We start from the raw sequence: 13,737 nt of genomic DNA, 5'->3' as shown, positions 1-13,737 counted from the left end.
ACACAAATGATTGAGAGACAATAGTTTGATTTAAAGAATGAACATTTATAAATATACTCTGGTTGCATTCACAGCACTGACATCAATAAGAGCTTTAGTATGCAGAAGCATCCAGCTAGTGCAAACATTGATTTCCCTTTTCTAGTGCAAAATGTAACAGAACAGTTGGCAACTAACTCTTTGACCATTAATCAACCAAAACAATTTCACATTTAAACAGCTTTCTAAAACAACATCACAGATAAGGGGGGTCACACGCATACTTAGCTCCGCTAGCAGCAGCGCTCTGGTGTTTAGTGCCTTTCGCATGGCTCGTTAATGCCGCCTCTCCCATGTTAGATATGTCAAACGTTTTGTCACCACATAACCTACATTTAGCTCGGCCCGGGTCTTTGTCGGATGAAACCCATGACATATATTTCTCATTTCGCAACCAAGCATTGCTGAACCTACACTTCCCTGGCATTTTGAATAATTTTGGCTTCCCTCAGATACTGTTGCTATGGCCAACAAACGTTTCAGTTGCGTATGTTTTAGTTTCAGCGCGTGCCTGTTTATACTTTGAGCGTATTTCATTTAAAGGCATATTCATGATTTAAAACTCAGCGTAAATGAACGACAAGAAAATATGAATACAATTTTTTCCATGACTTTTCCAAAACTTTTGGGACTTTATTTTTTTCAAGCACTTTTCCAGGCCTGGAAATAACCATTTAAAAATTCCATGACTTTTCCAGGTTTTTCATGACCGTACGAACTCTGTCCTACTGACCAACTGGACCTGGTACTGACCTACTGGACCTGGTCCCAGACCTACTGACCTACAGACCTACTCCCAGACCTACTGACCTGGTACTGACCTACTGACCTGGCCCCAGACCTACTGACCTGGTACTGACCTGGCCCCAGGCCTACTGACCTGCTGGGTGCGGTGGACACAGCGGACGGCCATCCACTTGTTCTCCGAGGTGAACGGCTGCTCCTCCAGACGCACAAACTCCTGCTGCACCGACTCCAGACCGGCCTGCAACAGGAGGGTCAGGACCCGGGGGGGACCCCGAGATCTGGGTCAGCCAGGACCCCGTACTGAACCGGCCCCATGGGCTCTGACGGACGGACGGACGGGGGCTGACCCGGACGGGGGAGGGGACCCTGACCCGGGGGGCCTACGGTCCTCAGACTCGGGACCCCATTAAGCTCTGAGGAGGTGGACCCCCCCCCTGATCGTCAGCTCCCCGTCAACATGTACTGTATATATCCTCATATAGAAAATAGCTTAGGGAGCCTTCTCAAACCCGTTGTTATGTTCAGATATCTGAAGTCTGTCAGCCATCTCCCAGGACCCCATCTGTAGCGCCAGAGCCCAGGAGGGCTCGTGAACCGGAGGTTGGGAATCCCTGCTCCCACCTGATCCCACCATGGCTGATACGACTTATACAGGGGGGGGGGGGGGGGGAGAGTGAGTGTATGCGTACCTTCATGGCCAGCGCGAGGAGAGCGCCCTCTGTGGGTCGTCCCAGCAGTGTGTTGTTCCTGATGACCGAGTCGTTACACACACAGCCCACCTGCAACACAAATAGCCAGGAACACAATTCACCACAATCCTTAAGAACACACACCTTTCAGAAACACCCTGCATTATTATACTGCCAATGATGGTGGGAGTGAGTGAGTCTTAGTGAGAAAGGGAGTGAGTGAGTCTTAGTGAGTGATTCTTAGTGAGTGAGTGATTCTTATTGAGTGAGTAAGTCTTAGTGTGTGAGTGAGTCTTAGTGAGTGAGTGAATGTGTCTTAGTGAGTGAGTGAATGTGTCTTAGTGAGTGAGTGATGAGTCTTAGTCAGTAAGTGAGAGAGTGAGAGAGTCTGAGTGAGTGAGTGAGTGAGTGATTGAGTGAGTGAGTGAGTCTTAGTGAGTGAGTGAGTGAGTGAGTGAGTGAGTGAGTGAGTGAGTGAGTGAGTGAGTGAGTGAGTGAGTGAGTGAGTGAGTGAGCGAGCGAGCGAGTGTACCTCCACTATCTTGCTGATGGAGGGGCAGGCGTAGCCGTGCACCACGTCTCCGTCCAGCAGCACCTCCCCCGCCCCGTTGTAGCCAACGCCCGTCACCTGGAGGGAAGACGGACACGCCCGGCGGCCAATCAGAGACAGCCATTCAGTGAAAGTATATTACATCCCATTGGAGCTGAGAGTTGAGCTACGGTGCTCTCTTAAACCGTCCGTTTAGTAGGACTGAGGTTTCCCCTGGGGGGTCAAGCCCTCCACCCCCCCCCCCGTACCTCAGCGTGGAGGCCATCCGACGTGTACACCTGAGTCACCGTCATCTCGTTCTTGGTCAGAGTGCCGGTTTTATCAGAGCAGATCACGTTGCAGCAGCCTGGGCACAAACGACCAATCAATACATCATCCATATATCATCACCCAATCAGATCACGTTGCAGCAGCCTGGGCACAAACGACCAATCAATACATCATCCATATATCATCACCCAATCAGATCCCGTTGCAGCAGCCTGGCACAAACGACCAATCAATGGTTGTAAGTACCGTAGCAGCAGTACCACGTAGTAGGGTAGTATAAGCACTAAAACTAGTAGTTTAGTATTAGTAGTACAACTAGTAGTACACAGGGTCCACCCACTCAGGGTCATAGGTCGTGTCGGTGCGCGGGGTCCACCCAGTCGGGGTCAGAGGTCGTGTGACTCACTCAGGGTCTCCACGATGGGCAGCTTCTTGACGATGGCCCTCTTCTTCACCATGCGCATGACCCCCAGGGCCAAGGTCACCGTCACCACGATGGGGAGGCCCTCTGGGATGGCCGCCACCGCCAGGCTGGGGGGGGGGGGAGGTCACCATGGTTACCAGGGTGAGGTCACCAGGGGGAGGCCACCATGGTTACGTGGGGAGGTCACCATGGTTACCGTGGGAAGGTCACAATGGTTACCGTGGGGAGTTCACCATGGTTACCGTGGGGAGGTCAGCATGGTTACCGTGGGGAGGTCACCCGGGTTACCACAGAGGGGTCACCACGGTTAACACAGAGGGGTCACCACGGTTACCACAGAGGGGTCACCACGGTTACCACAGAGGGGTCACCACGGTTACCAAACGGGAGGTCACCATGGTTATCAGGGGGAAGTCACCAGGGTTACCACGGTGATGTCACCAGGGGAGGTTACGTTTGTAGGTAACCAGGGTAACAGGGGAGGTAACCAGGGTAACGGGGGAGGTAACCAGGGTAACGGGGGAGGTAACAAGGGTAACGGGGGAGGTAACCAGGGTAACGGGGGAGGTAACCAGGGTAACGGGGGAGGTAACCAGGGTAACGGGGGAGGTAACCAGGGTAACAGGGAGGTAACCAGGGTAACGGGGGAGGTAACTAGGGGAGGGAGCAATGCGCTGGGCTCAAGGGTTAAGTGCTTATACAGCGGCTGAGGGCTTATGTTTAAGGGAGTATCCCAAGGCTGAGTTAAGGGCACTCCCATTAAGAGAAGGCTGGGGACACTAGGGTACAGGGTGTGGCCTACCTGACGCCGATGGTGAACATGTCCATGATCCGCTTGCCCTGGAGCCAGCCCACCAGCATGATCACCCCTGACAACACACAGAGGGGCAGGCTTAGAGACACACACACACACACACACACACACACACACACACACACACACACACACACACACACACACACACACACACACACACACACACACACACACACACACACACACACAGGGACAGACTTAGAGAGACACACACACATACACACAGGGACAGACTTAGAGAGACACACACACACACACACAGGGACAGACTTAGAGAGACACACACACACACACACAGGGACAGACTTAGAGAGAGAGAGAGAGACACACACAGGGACAGACTTAGAGAGAGACACACACACACAGGGACAGACTTAGAGAGAGAGAGACACACACACACAGGGACAGACTTAGAGAGAGAGAGACACACACACACAGGGACAGACTTAGAGAGAGAGACACACACACACACACACACACACACACACACACACACACACACACACACACACACACACACACACACACACACACACACACACACACACACACACACACACACACACACACACACACACACACACACACACACACACACACCCGTACCTATGATGCAGAAGGAGTAGAGCGAGAGCTGCTTCCCCAGCAGGTCCATGCTCTTCTGGAGCGGTGTCTTAGGAGCCTGGAGCCAGCAGGGGGCGTTGGAGGTTAGATAAACCACACACACAGTAACAGCGCACGCACACGCACACACACACACGCACACACACTGTTACAGTATGTAATCAATAGGAGTCAGCCTACCTCCTCTGCCTGCATCATCTTGAACACCTCCCCAAACTCTGAGTTCTCTCCGGTTCCTATGACGATGCCCTGGGGTGGGACGGACGGACGGTCAAACAGAAGCATATCCCATCATCTCCACTGGTTCAGGCTGGTGCCAGACCAGTATGAACCAGTCCCAGCCCAGTTCACCCACCTTGGCCTTGCCACAGCGGACCAGCGTCCCCATGAAGGCCAGGTTGCTGCGCGAGGCCAGGTCCCCTCCGTTGCTGGCCGGGTCCTGGGGGGCCGTGGTCTTGGAGGAGGGGGAGGTCTCCCCAGTCAGGCTCGACTCGTCCACAGCCAGGTCACTGGCCTGGGGAGGGGGGGAGGGGGGGGGGCAAACACACAATTAGCAGCGGAGGAGGTAGAGCAGGCTCTGGTCCGATCCCGGGCCCCCCCCCAGCGGAGCGTCGAGGTGTCCCTGAGCGAGCCCCCCCACCCTGACCGCTCCGATCCGGCTGTCGCCCTGCGTGGCTGACTCCGCCGTCGTCGTGATAATGGGTGTATGAATGGGTGAATGTTGGGCAAGATCATAAAGTGCTTTTAGTGGCCAATGGTTTGGAATACGCTACATATACCGTTCCACCATCCCATTTCCCATTCATCAGGGTTCAAACCCCAGTGTTGGAGGAAGGTGTCGACGGAAAGATCAAACAGACGTAGATAACCTGATCCTCTTGGGTCATCAAGAGCTCAATCATACATCAAAGACATGCAGGGTGGGACATTATAATCTGCCGCATTTAGAAATTACGAAGAAAAAAAAACACTGTTTGTTCATGTGCTTGCGTGCGTGTGTGTGTTTGTGCATGCGTGCGTGTGCATGTGTACCTCGAAGAGACGCAGGTCGGCTGGGACCCTCTCCCCAACGGACAGACAGACGGTGTCTCCTGGGACCAGCTCTCTGGCCAACAGCTGCTCCAGACGGCCATCGCGGATACTGGGCGAGGGACACAGAGAGAAAGACAGACAGAGAGAGACAGAGACAGAGACAGAGAGACAGAGAGAGAGAGAGAGAGAGAGAGAGACAGAGACAGAGAGAGAGACAGAGACAAAGACAAAGAGAGAGTGAGAGTGAGAGTGAGATGGGGGGGAGGGAGAGAGAGAGAAAGACAGAGAGGGAGAGGGAGCGAGAGACAGAGGGACACAGATAAAGACAGGGAGAGAGACATAAACAGAGAGGGATCGAGAAAAGAGAGGGATATAGAGAAGAGAGGGATAGAGAGAAGAGAGGGACGGAGAGACAAGAAAAAGAGAAACAGTTGTGAACCGGATTCAAGGCACCAAAGTAAACCGTTGGCCCGATGCAGGAGGTGATAAGGCCTTACCAGTGGCATTCTGGAGGAACCAGCTTTCCCAACTCTTCTAGAGATTTCTCTGAACGGTACTCCTGCACACACACACACACCCACACACGCTCATTAATTCCCCAGGAAGGAGGCACTTGCCAGCAGACACGTTGGCAGCAAACATTCTTCACCGCGGTTCACTGACTGACAGCACGCTTCAACTAGAAGACGGAAGGCCATTTCAGAACGACAGTGAAACCCTCTTCCTCTGTCTTGCGTGTGTGAGTGTATCTCTAAGAGCGTGTGATTTGGTACAGTGTAGCTCTGACAACAATTTCATTATCGCTCTTAAGTGTGTGCATGTCCAAAAACACAGTATAAACTGGTGCTCTTCCTCATTTTAACATGTGTGGGAAGATGTGAAAGATTTGAGAATGCGTCTTAGATATAATCGTGTGATACAATAATTATGACTTACCTGCACAAAGGCAACCGTAACAACTATGATTATGGCCTGTAAACAGAGAACATCACAGAGCCATTAGGGTGGAATGAGCACTAATTTGAATCAAACAGATCCGGTCCAACATGGCACCGTATTGGTTACACAACTCGTCCCGCATCAAGTCATGTGATAATCACCACTGAAAGATTGTACCCGTGTGTGCGTGTGCGTGCGTGGTTGTGTGTGTGTAAGAGTGAGTGGATGTGTGTGTGTGTGTGAGAGTGTGTGAGAGAGAGTGGATGTGTGTGTTTGTGTGTGAGAGTGAGTGGATGTGTGTGTTTGTGTGTGAGAGTGAGTGGATGTGTGTGTTTGTGTGTGAGAGTGAGTGGATGTGTGTGAGAGTGTGTGAGAGTGAGTGGATGTGTGTGAGAGTGTGTGAGAGTGTGTAAGATTGAGTGGATGAGTGCGTGTGTGCGTGCGTGCGTGCGTGCGTGCGTGCGTGCGTGCGTGCGTGCGTGCGTGCGTGCGTGCGTGCGTGCGTGCGTGCGTGCGTGCGCATACCACAGTAATGCTGATGGCATCATCAAACTGGTGCATGAGCACACTGATGACCGCGGACGCGAGGAGCAACAGGATGAGAGGGTCCTTGAACTAGAGAGAGAGGCAGGGCGAGAGACAAAGGCGGATACAGGGAAGGTCAGTTACATTCTCTTGCGTTTACTCAGCTAATATTTACTAATTTTAATGTGTGATATGGCAACGTGAAATGTCAACATTGACGAAGGAATTGGCATTACATATCAAATGTTAGAGAGTTGGAGAAAGATAGAGAGGTAGAAAATGAGAGCAAGAGAGAGACAGAGAGAGAGCGAGAGACAGACAGTCAGAGAGGGAGAGAGAGAGTCAGACAGGGAGAGAGAGAGACCGAAAGACGGAGAGAGACTGAGACGAAGAGTCAGAGTGGGAGAGAAAGTCAGAGGGGGAGATTCAGAGGGGGAGAGAGTCAGAGAGGTTGAAAGTCAGAGATGGAGAGTCAGAGAGGGAGAGAGTGTCACAGAGTTAGAGCGGGAGAGAGAGAGTCAGAGAGGGAGAGAGGGAGAGTCAGAGATGGAGAGAGTAAGAAAGGGAGAGAGTCAGAAAGGGAGAGAGGGAGAGTCAGAGAGGGAGAGAGTCAGAGAGGGAGAGAGGGAGAGTCAGAGAGGGAGAGAGTCAGAGAGGGAGAGAGTAAGAAAGGGAGAGAGTCAGAGAGGGAGAGATTGTTGAGGAAGGAATGAATTGATAAAGTACCTTATTTATCCCCGTAGGGAGATTTGGGTTCACTAAATCAAACCACAAAGCATAATCAATGACCATGTAGATATAAAAACGAACGATCCTGCTAGATCGTGGGTATCTGTGTACAGGGAATACCAAACGCAGGCGATGTGTGCGCGCGCGCACGTCCCCGCGGCTTCGTTAGCGCGCGGCGGCGGCGTGTGGACCTGTGGTGCGACTGCAGAGGCCGCTCCGCGCCCTCAACACACACGCTGACACAGAAAGGCGGCCCCCGGTGGGTTGAAACCGGGACGGAGCGCGCGCTAATTTCAGCACGGGTCGACCACGTGACCCGGTTTCCATGCCAACCATAGAACCCCTCCACGCCCGATCCCCGGTCCCTGCAGGAGCACTGGGACCACGCGGAGGCACTTTCATCCAGAGTAGCTCACGGCCACCAGGCCCGATGTCACCGGGGCGCCTGGCTTCAGACGGGCCAGGCTTTTGACCCTTTGTCGGGGCGCTACAAACTTCCAGACACCGCTGGACCGTCCTGCCCGCCCTTCAGAATCAACAAAGCTTACAGGCATGCTAGCTAGCCCAGCTGCATGCTAGCTAGCCCGTAGCGAAGTGCTCTCTGAAGGCAGCCACCGGGTAAGCGAATGGTCCTCATCCACACCTCGCAGCCATCTCGGCTCCACCAGGGCTCTGAGACGCCTTCGGCTCCCTCACCGAGCTGGCGTACGGATCCAAGATGGCCACGGGGTGAATGAGGCCCACGGTGGAGCCCGAAGCCCCCCCCCCCCTGCATTGGAATGCAGGCACCCTAGGTGTGCGCTGTTGCCGTGCCAACACATTAGCGGCTGCTCACTTGGCAGATGGCAGAGGGGGGCTCGGCACTCGCCTCCTCCTCCGTCTGGCTGGGAGGGAGCCCAGAGGAGACGAGGCGGATGCAGGAGAGAGCAGAAGGCCCGGTGCCTCACAGCCGGGAGTCGGGACACCCCCCTGGATCACCGTATGAACGCAATCCATTATTCTATTATTCTGAGACCGCCGTCCAATAGCGTCCCGGGTACAGCCCCCGTTAGGCCTTTATAAACCCCCATATAGCAGATGCCTGAATGTGGGATGCCCCCCCCCCACCCCCACCCCCACCACGTGTCCTGTGAGCTCCGACCCCACCAGCCAGCGGGCCGGGGGACGAGGACCTGGGGAGGACCTGAGGGAGGGTACTCCACACCCTGCAGGGCTGGGCTGCCCGTACCCCTTGGGGTCGGCAGTGGCTCCGGGGGTTGACTGGTCACCGCTACGTTGCTCGTTCGACCCCCGGCTCCTCCTAGTACCCCCCCCCCCCCCCCTGATGCTGGATGCTAAACGTTTCCTCAGTGCTAAACGGGCTGGGCCGGTTGCCCTCGGTTGAACTTTCCCGAGACGGTAAACATTTCAATGAAATGCAAACGATCAAATGCTGCTAAGGAGAAGTGCAAACATGACGTCCGAGCGCACGCCCTCCGTTCATCAGAATCCACGCGCCACGATGAGCAGCGCTGCCGGCGGCGTCGGTCCGAGGCGGTCAGGACCTCTGCTGCCCTGACCCCCGCGGGAGACTCTTGGCATGAGGGGCACGGTGAGAGACACGGTGAGGAACTGTGAAATCAGTCCTCACTCTGTGTGCGACTGTGCGCTCTAGAAATATCCATTAACCAAATTCATAATAGCTAGAAGAGCAATTGGCATTTTTATATGGCATGCACCGGTTCCGTTAGGTAAAGAGGTATCGGGTGGTTGTGTCTGACATCGGTATCGCTGCATCCCTATTTTTTATATAATGATTCTATGCATTTATTGCATGCCAAAGGTTTACATGTGGACATTTACAAGAGCTTTGACACAAAAGACAGAAGAGCTGTTCAGCAGCAGACACTCAGAAGCGACTTACAAGGACGCATGACACTGTGAGCGCAACGCGGGCGACCGCCACTGGAACGCACGCTGCAGGAGCTCTCTCTGTGTGTGTGTGTGTGTGTGTGTGTGTGTGTGTGTGTGTGTGTGTGTGTGTGTGTGTGTGTGTGTGTGTGTGTGTGTGTGTGTGTGTGTGTGTGTGTGTGTGTGTGTGTGTGTGTGTGTGTGTGGGGGGGGGGGGGGGGGGGGGGGGTGGGGGGCCAACCTACCTGGCACATGTACTTCCTCCAGAGGGGCTCGTCCTCGCTGATGTCGAACTCATTCCAGCCGTGGTAGGCCCTCCTCCGGGCGACCTCCTCCTGCGACAGACCCAGCTGCAGCTCAGCCTGCGGAGAGAAGACCAGATCACCACCAGGCCCTGCTCAGAGCCTCACACCCCGCCGGCGCCCCCTGGGGGCGGCCGGCATGCAGCAGGGCGTCTCTTATAAGGCCGGTTTAGAACAGGTCCCGTGGCGATGGCCGCCACCAGAGAACCACTGCTTAATACTACACGCAGCACCATGCGCAGACACTGACTGTGACACGTTGATGTAAAAGACAGACGTTAATGACGTTAAACAAGGTGTGGGGAAGCCAAAAAGGGGTTGGTTCCCTGGCTGATTTTGTCATTAATCCTTGTTGATAGGGCCTTCACTGAGTGCTGTTGTTATAACCTTTATGATGAATAGAAGACAGACAGTAGGGTGGGGGAGAGGAGACGAGGGAATGACGTGTGGCATTGGGCCGCAGTCCAGGAGCCAACCCTGTCCCTCCCTTTAGCATATTGTCTGCAGGGTGTGGGTTCTGTGTTTCTAACAAGGCTTCAAAGGGAGCAATGGGAGGAGGCGGCTTACGTCCGAGCTCGCTCCAAGCTAACTGGACTGAGCCTGGAGTCGGGCGGATGCTTGTCAGAGGGGAGGCTTGTTAGTGTTGCCACAGTACCTGAAGGATGCAGGCCACTTCGTTGACGGGGAGCTGGCTGGCTTTCTTTGGACCTAGTACAGGCACCATCATCTCATCTTCTCTGGAGGGGGGTCTCGGGGAAAGCTGAAACACAAGACCATGCAGGTCAATCAATCCACTCAATCACTGAATTATAGGCAGGAGATCATCCAATATTTAGCACCAGTGTCCAACAACAGAAAAAAATACATCTTTCCAATCCATCTCTAGATTACCATTGGAAAACATAGATTGCATTCAAGTCTTAAGGCTCTTTATGATTTTTCGCACTTGTTCGTTGCGATTTTTCCCCCGTCAATAAAATCATTTAAAATAATAGAGCTTAATGGGACTGTACATAAACAACGTCATTTCCATTATGCAAATTAAATCAAACCAAAGTACATTTTTGACAGCTCTAGCCTGAAAAGAAAATTTGTTTAAACAACCCAAATCAGGACAATCTTTGTCGCGGTCACCCTGGTCTCTGTTGATAACATGAAGGTGCAGTTGTATCGCAGAAGTTTCATTTTGGATGCCAACTTTCTACAAAACAGAGAGGTGACTCCTTTGAGTTATCGTACGAGGAAACAACCTCACAAACTAAAGCACACGCATTCAAATAATTCACACTATTCTGGGAATATTCTGCATATTCCCGTCAAGGCTGTGAATATTGTGACTCTACAAGTATGTCTTGTTTGTTTGCTTTGCATCTGATCCAAAAGGAATTTGAGACAAGTACAAAAGAGTAACACCAGGCCAGCACAAACACACAAAAACCATGATAAGAGTAGGTCAGACCTCGAGCTCTTCCATTTCTTGACCGGAAACTTCCATAGCTTAGGGTCACACGGTTAGTGTCCAAGGGGCCGCCAGGTTCAGTCAAAAATAAAGCCAAAGAGGATGAACACCAGCGCTGTGAGAACCACCGACTGCACGTTAGACTCCTCCAGTGATCAGCGGGGAGTGAACCGCCCCAGGTGAACAGCGACCGCCGATACCTGTTCAACAGACACGCCCAGACAATATTTGCCTGCTGAAGTGGTCACCTTTCATCCTGCTTCTGAAAACAAGAGACCTGCTGTCCACTGGGTGTGATAATAAAGTTTATTTACTGCAAACGCATAAAGTCCTGCAGTGAAGGACAACGTGGAACGGCATTGGATGCCTTTTGCTTCAGCAATGTGGCGCAGCGGAGGCTAAGGCAGCTCAGTGTGGCCGATCAATCAGGATTCAACGGACGACACCGAGGGGCACCTCCTGGTTCTAGAAGTCATTTCGTAACTGGCTTTCAGTCGAGAAACAAATCTCAATCTTGAGCGCTGAGGGAGTCTGGAAACAAAGACGGCATCCAGACATAAGCCCATCCACTCCTCGAAACGCCAACCCTTTGAAACGACAATGGGCCTGTGATGTGGTGCCTTCACAGGCCTATTGTGTGGCTAATATGGGGTGCCACCACATGACAGGAAACCAAAGGTCGGCTCAGATCATCAGCATCTCCCGTATAGCCTCCAGGCCCATGTGGCCGCCTGTCATTATTCGAGAGGCAGAGCCGCCTCTTCAGCGCAGCCCTGTTCCCGGTTCCTGCTGCGTGCAGAGAGAGGGTCACGGGATCCTACGGGGTTTGGGTGTGTTCTCCAGCGTCCTGAGGGCCGGAGTCATAAACTTACCCCCGTGGGTGGGGGTGTGGGGGGGGGGGGGGGGGGGTTGTTGTCTGACCCGAGGGGGGGGAAGGGGGACTGCTAAACAGCATTGTCCAAATAACAACTGAAGCAAAGTCAAACAATTTGTGACTTCCTCCAGACAGCACATGCGTGATGTTTAGATGTTTGCAATTGCAGTCGACCAGGATTTTGTTTGGTTGACTGCAGCCCTAAAGATGACTGCGTCAACCAGAGGATCTCGTTGGTTTGTATTACACAGAAGATATAGCAGCAGCAGAAATACCTGGCATTTCTATTGCCTACTGCTACCTATAGAACCAAATCACTCCATACAGCTTAAAATACACCAAAAGTTATCCAACCAAGTGTAGCAGTGGACCACATTGTCTTACAAATATTAGAAAATTATTTAATGTAATCTGCAGCAATGGATAATGGCTGTGAGTTAGCACACGCTGCCATTATATATAGCCATACCACCCTGAACACGCCCGATCTCGTCTGATCTCGGAAGCTAAGCAGGGTCGGGCCTGGTTAGTACCTGGATGGGAGACCGCCTGGGAATACCAGGTGCTATAAGTGGTGTCGGGTGGTGGCCTATAGGTGGCACTCTTCCCTCTGGCCCCCTTACTCATCAATCCCGATGCCCCAGTGCAGTGACGGGGACACTGTGCTGTGGAAGGTGGCGTCCTTCGGAGGAGACGTAAAACCGAGGTCCTGACTCACTTTGGTCATAAAAGATCCCATGGCACTGATCGTAAAGAGTAGGGGTTTCCCCGGTGTCCTGGCCCAACCAGGCTCATTTTTTTCAATCTGGCCCCCTAATCATCCTCCTGTATAATTGGCTGACTCATCAATTCCCTCACTCTCCACCTCAAGCTGGTGTGTGGTGAGCGTTCTGGCGCAGGTTTGCTGCCGTGCATCACCCAAGTGGGTGCTACACACTGGTGGTGGTGAGTTAGGTCCCCCCCTTCTGTAAGCGTCTTTGGGTCATTGAAAAGCGCTATATAAATATAATGAATTATTAATTATTATTATTATTATTAAAGCCCCCCTCAACACGGTGACCAGGTTCAATTAGAGGTCTCAGCTTGCAAAACAAGCACACAGGGTGATACGAAGGCTTAGTACTCCAACCAACCCATGTGTAAAGTCAGCTGAAGGGACAACGCTAGCTAATCCACACAAAACCCTTTCACACATGCACTGGAGAATAACGTCCTCAGGGATCCATAACTGGATTGGTGTTCCCCTAATGGCCTTTATCCACCGACCGTACAAGCTCAACTCGCCTCAGCCCACCTTTTTTTGCGTTTCAAAGTACCTGGTACCTGCTAACTGGTACTTTTTTAGTCTCACCTCAGTCGAGGTTCCATGAGAGCTTATCTGATACTTTTTGTGTCACGCAAACAGGCTGCTGGCCACTGATTGGCCAGAGAGTGACGCCGCTGGACGAGTCATGATGAGCCCGACGTCCGAGCCTGACAGCGACATCTATAAATACCATCATCAGCGCTCAGTCAACAATAGTGATTGACATTGATCAACATCAAGAGCATGCCTTCGTTGTGTTTTATATAGCCCTGAGCAAAGGCCTTTATGTGTCGCGTGGATAAGTACGTCACTGCAGTTTCGCCCGTGCGTGCTATGACGACCCGCCCACCTTGAAAAGGTACTTCATTCTAGATGGAAACACGACGTGCCTGGAACCAAAGCAAGTCGTGCCACGCTCAGTCGCTGCGAGTAGAGCTGGTACTGTCTGTGGAAAAGGGCCCTAAGGCGGCCTTCAACTGGAGCTCTGGCTCCCAGGGAAGGGCTGGCCTGGGCCCCAGGCC

General features: G+C 52.7%; 1 protein-coding gene and 1 non-coding gene across 3 annotated transcripts in view; one reads left to right on the top strand and one right to left on the bottom strand.

Moving 5' to 3' along the window:
• Window positions 1-13,737, bottom strand: part of atp2c1 (ATPase secretory pathway Ca2+ transporting 1) — a 29,844-nt gene that overhangs the window by 8,780 nt on the left and 7,327 nt on the right. The window contains exons 1-16 of one of the 2 annotated variants that reach the window (XM_060053341.1): window positions 11,037-11,202; window positions 10,233-10,337; window positions 9,521-9,637; window positions 6,657-6,746; window positions 6,129-6,164; window positions 5,690-5,751; window positions 5,193-5,301; window positions 4,516-4,674; window positions 4,341-4,409; window positions 4,143-4,218; window positions 3,522-3,588; window positions 2,702-2,826; window positions 2,274-2,371; window positions 2,008-2,103; window positions 1,476-1,565; window positions 920-1,024 (exon numbers count right to left, since the gene is read on the bottom strand). In XM_060053341.1, the coding sequence (XP_059909324.1) occupies window positions 920-1,024; window positions 1,476-1,565; window positions 2,008-2,103; window positions 2,274-2,371; window positions 2,702-2,826; window positions 3,522-3,588; window positions 4,143-4,218; window positions 4,341-4,409; window positions 4,516-4,674; window positions 5,193-5,301; window positions 5,690-5,751; window positions 6,129-6,164; window positions 6,657-6,746; window positions 9,521-9,637; window positions 10,233-10,337; window positions 11,037-11,072 (1,440 nt within the window). In that variant the 5' untranslated portion in view covers window positions 11,073-11,202. Of the gene's footprint in view, window positions 1-919; window positions 1,025-1,475; window positions 1,566-2,007; window positions 2,104-2,273; window positions 2,372-2,701; window positions 2,827-3,521; window positions 3,589-4,142; window positions 4,219-4,340; window positions 4,410-4,515; window positions 4,675-5,192; window positions 5,302-5,689; window positions 5,752-6,128; window positions 6,165-6,656; window positions 6,747-9,520; window positions 9,638-10,232; window positions 10,338-11,036; window positions 11,203-13,737 lie in introns of those variants that run through there. The other variant, XM_060053342.1, reaches the window with a different exon arrangement.
• LOC132460226 (5S ribosomal RNA) lies at window positions 12,366-12,484 on the top strand. The gene has a single exon (XR_009526377.1). It is a non-coding gene; the product is annotated as a 5S ribosomal RNA (ribosomal RNA).

The sequence above is a fragment of the Gadus macrocephalus genome, chromosome 6, assembly GCF_031168955.1.
Source record: "Gadus macrocephalus chromosome 6, ASM3116895v1".
NCBI classification, from domain to species: Eukaryota; Metazoa; Chordata; class Actinopteri; order Gadiformes; family Gadidae; genus Gadus; species Gadus macrocephalus.
The sequence above is the reverse complement of the archived record's forward strand: the minus strand, read 5'-3'. Positions and strand labels throughout refer to the sequence as shown.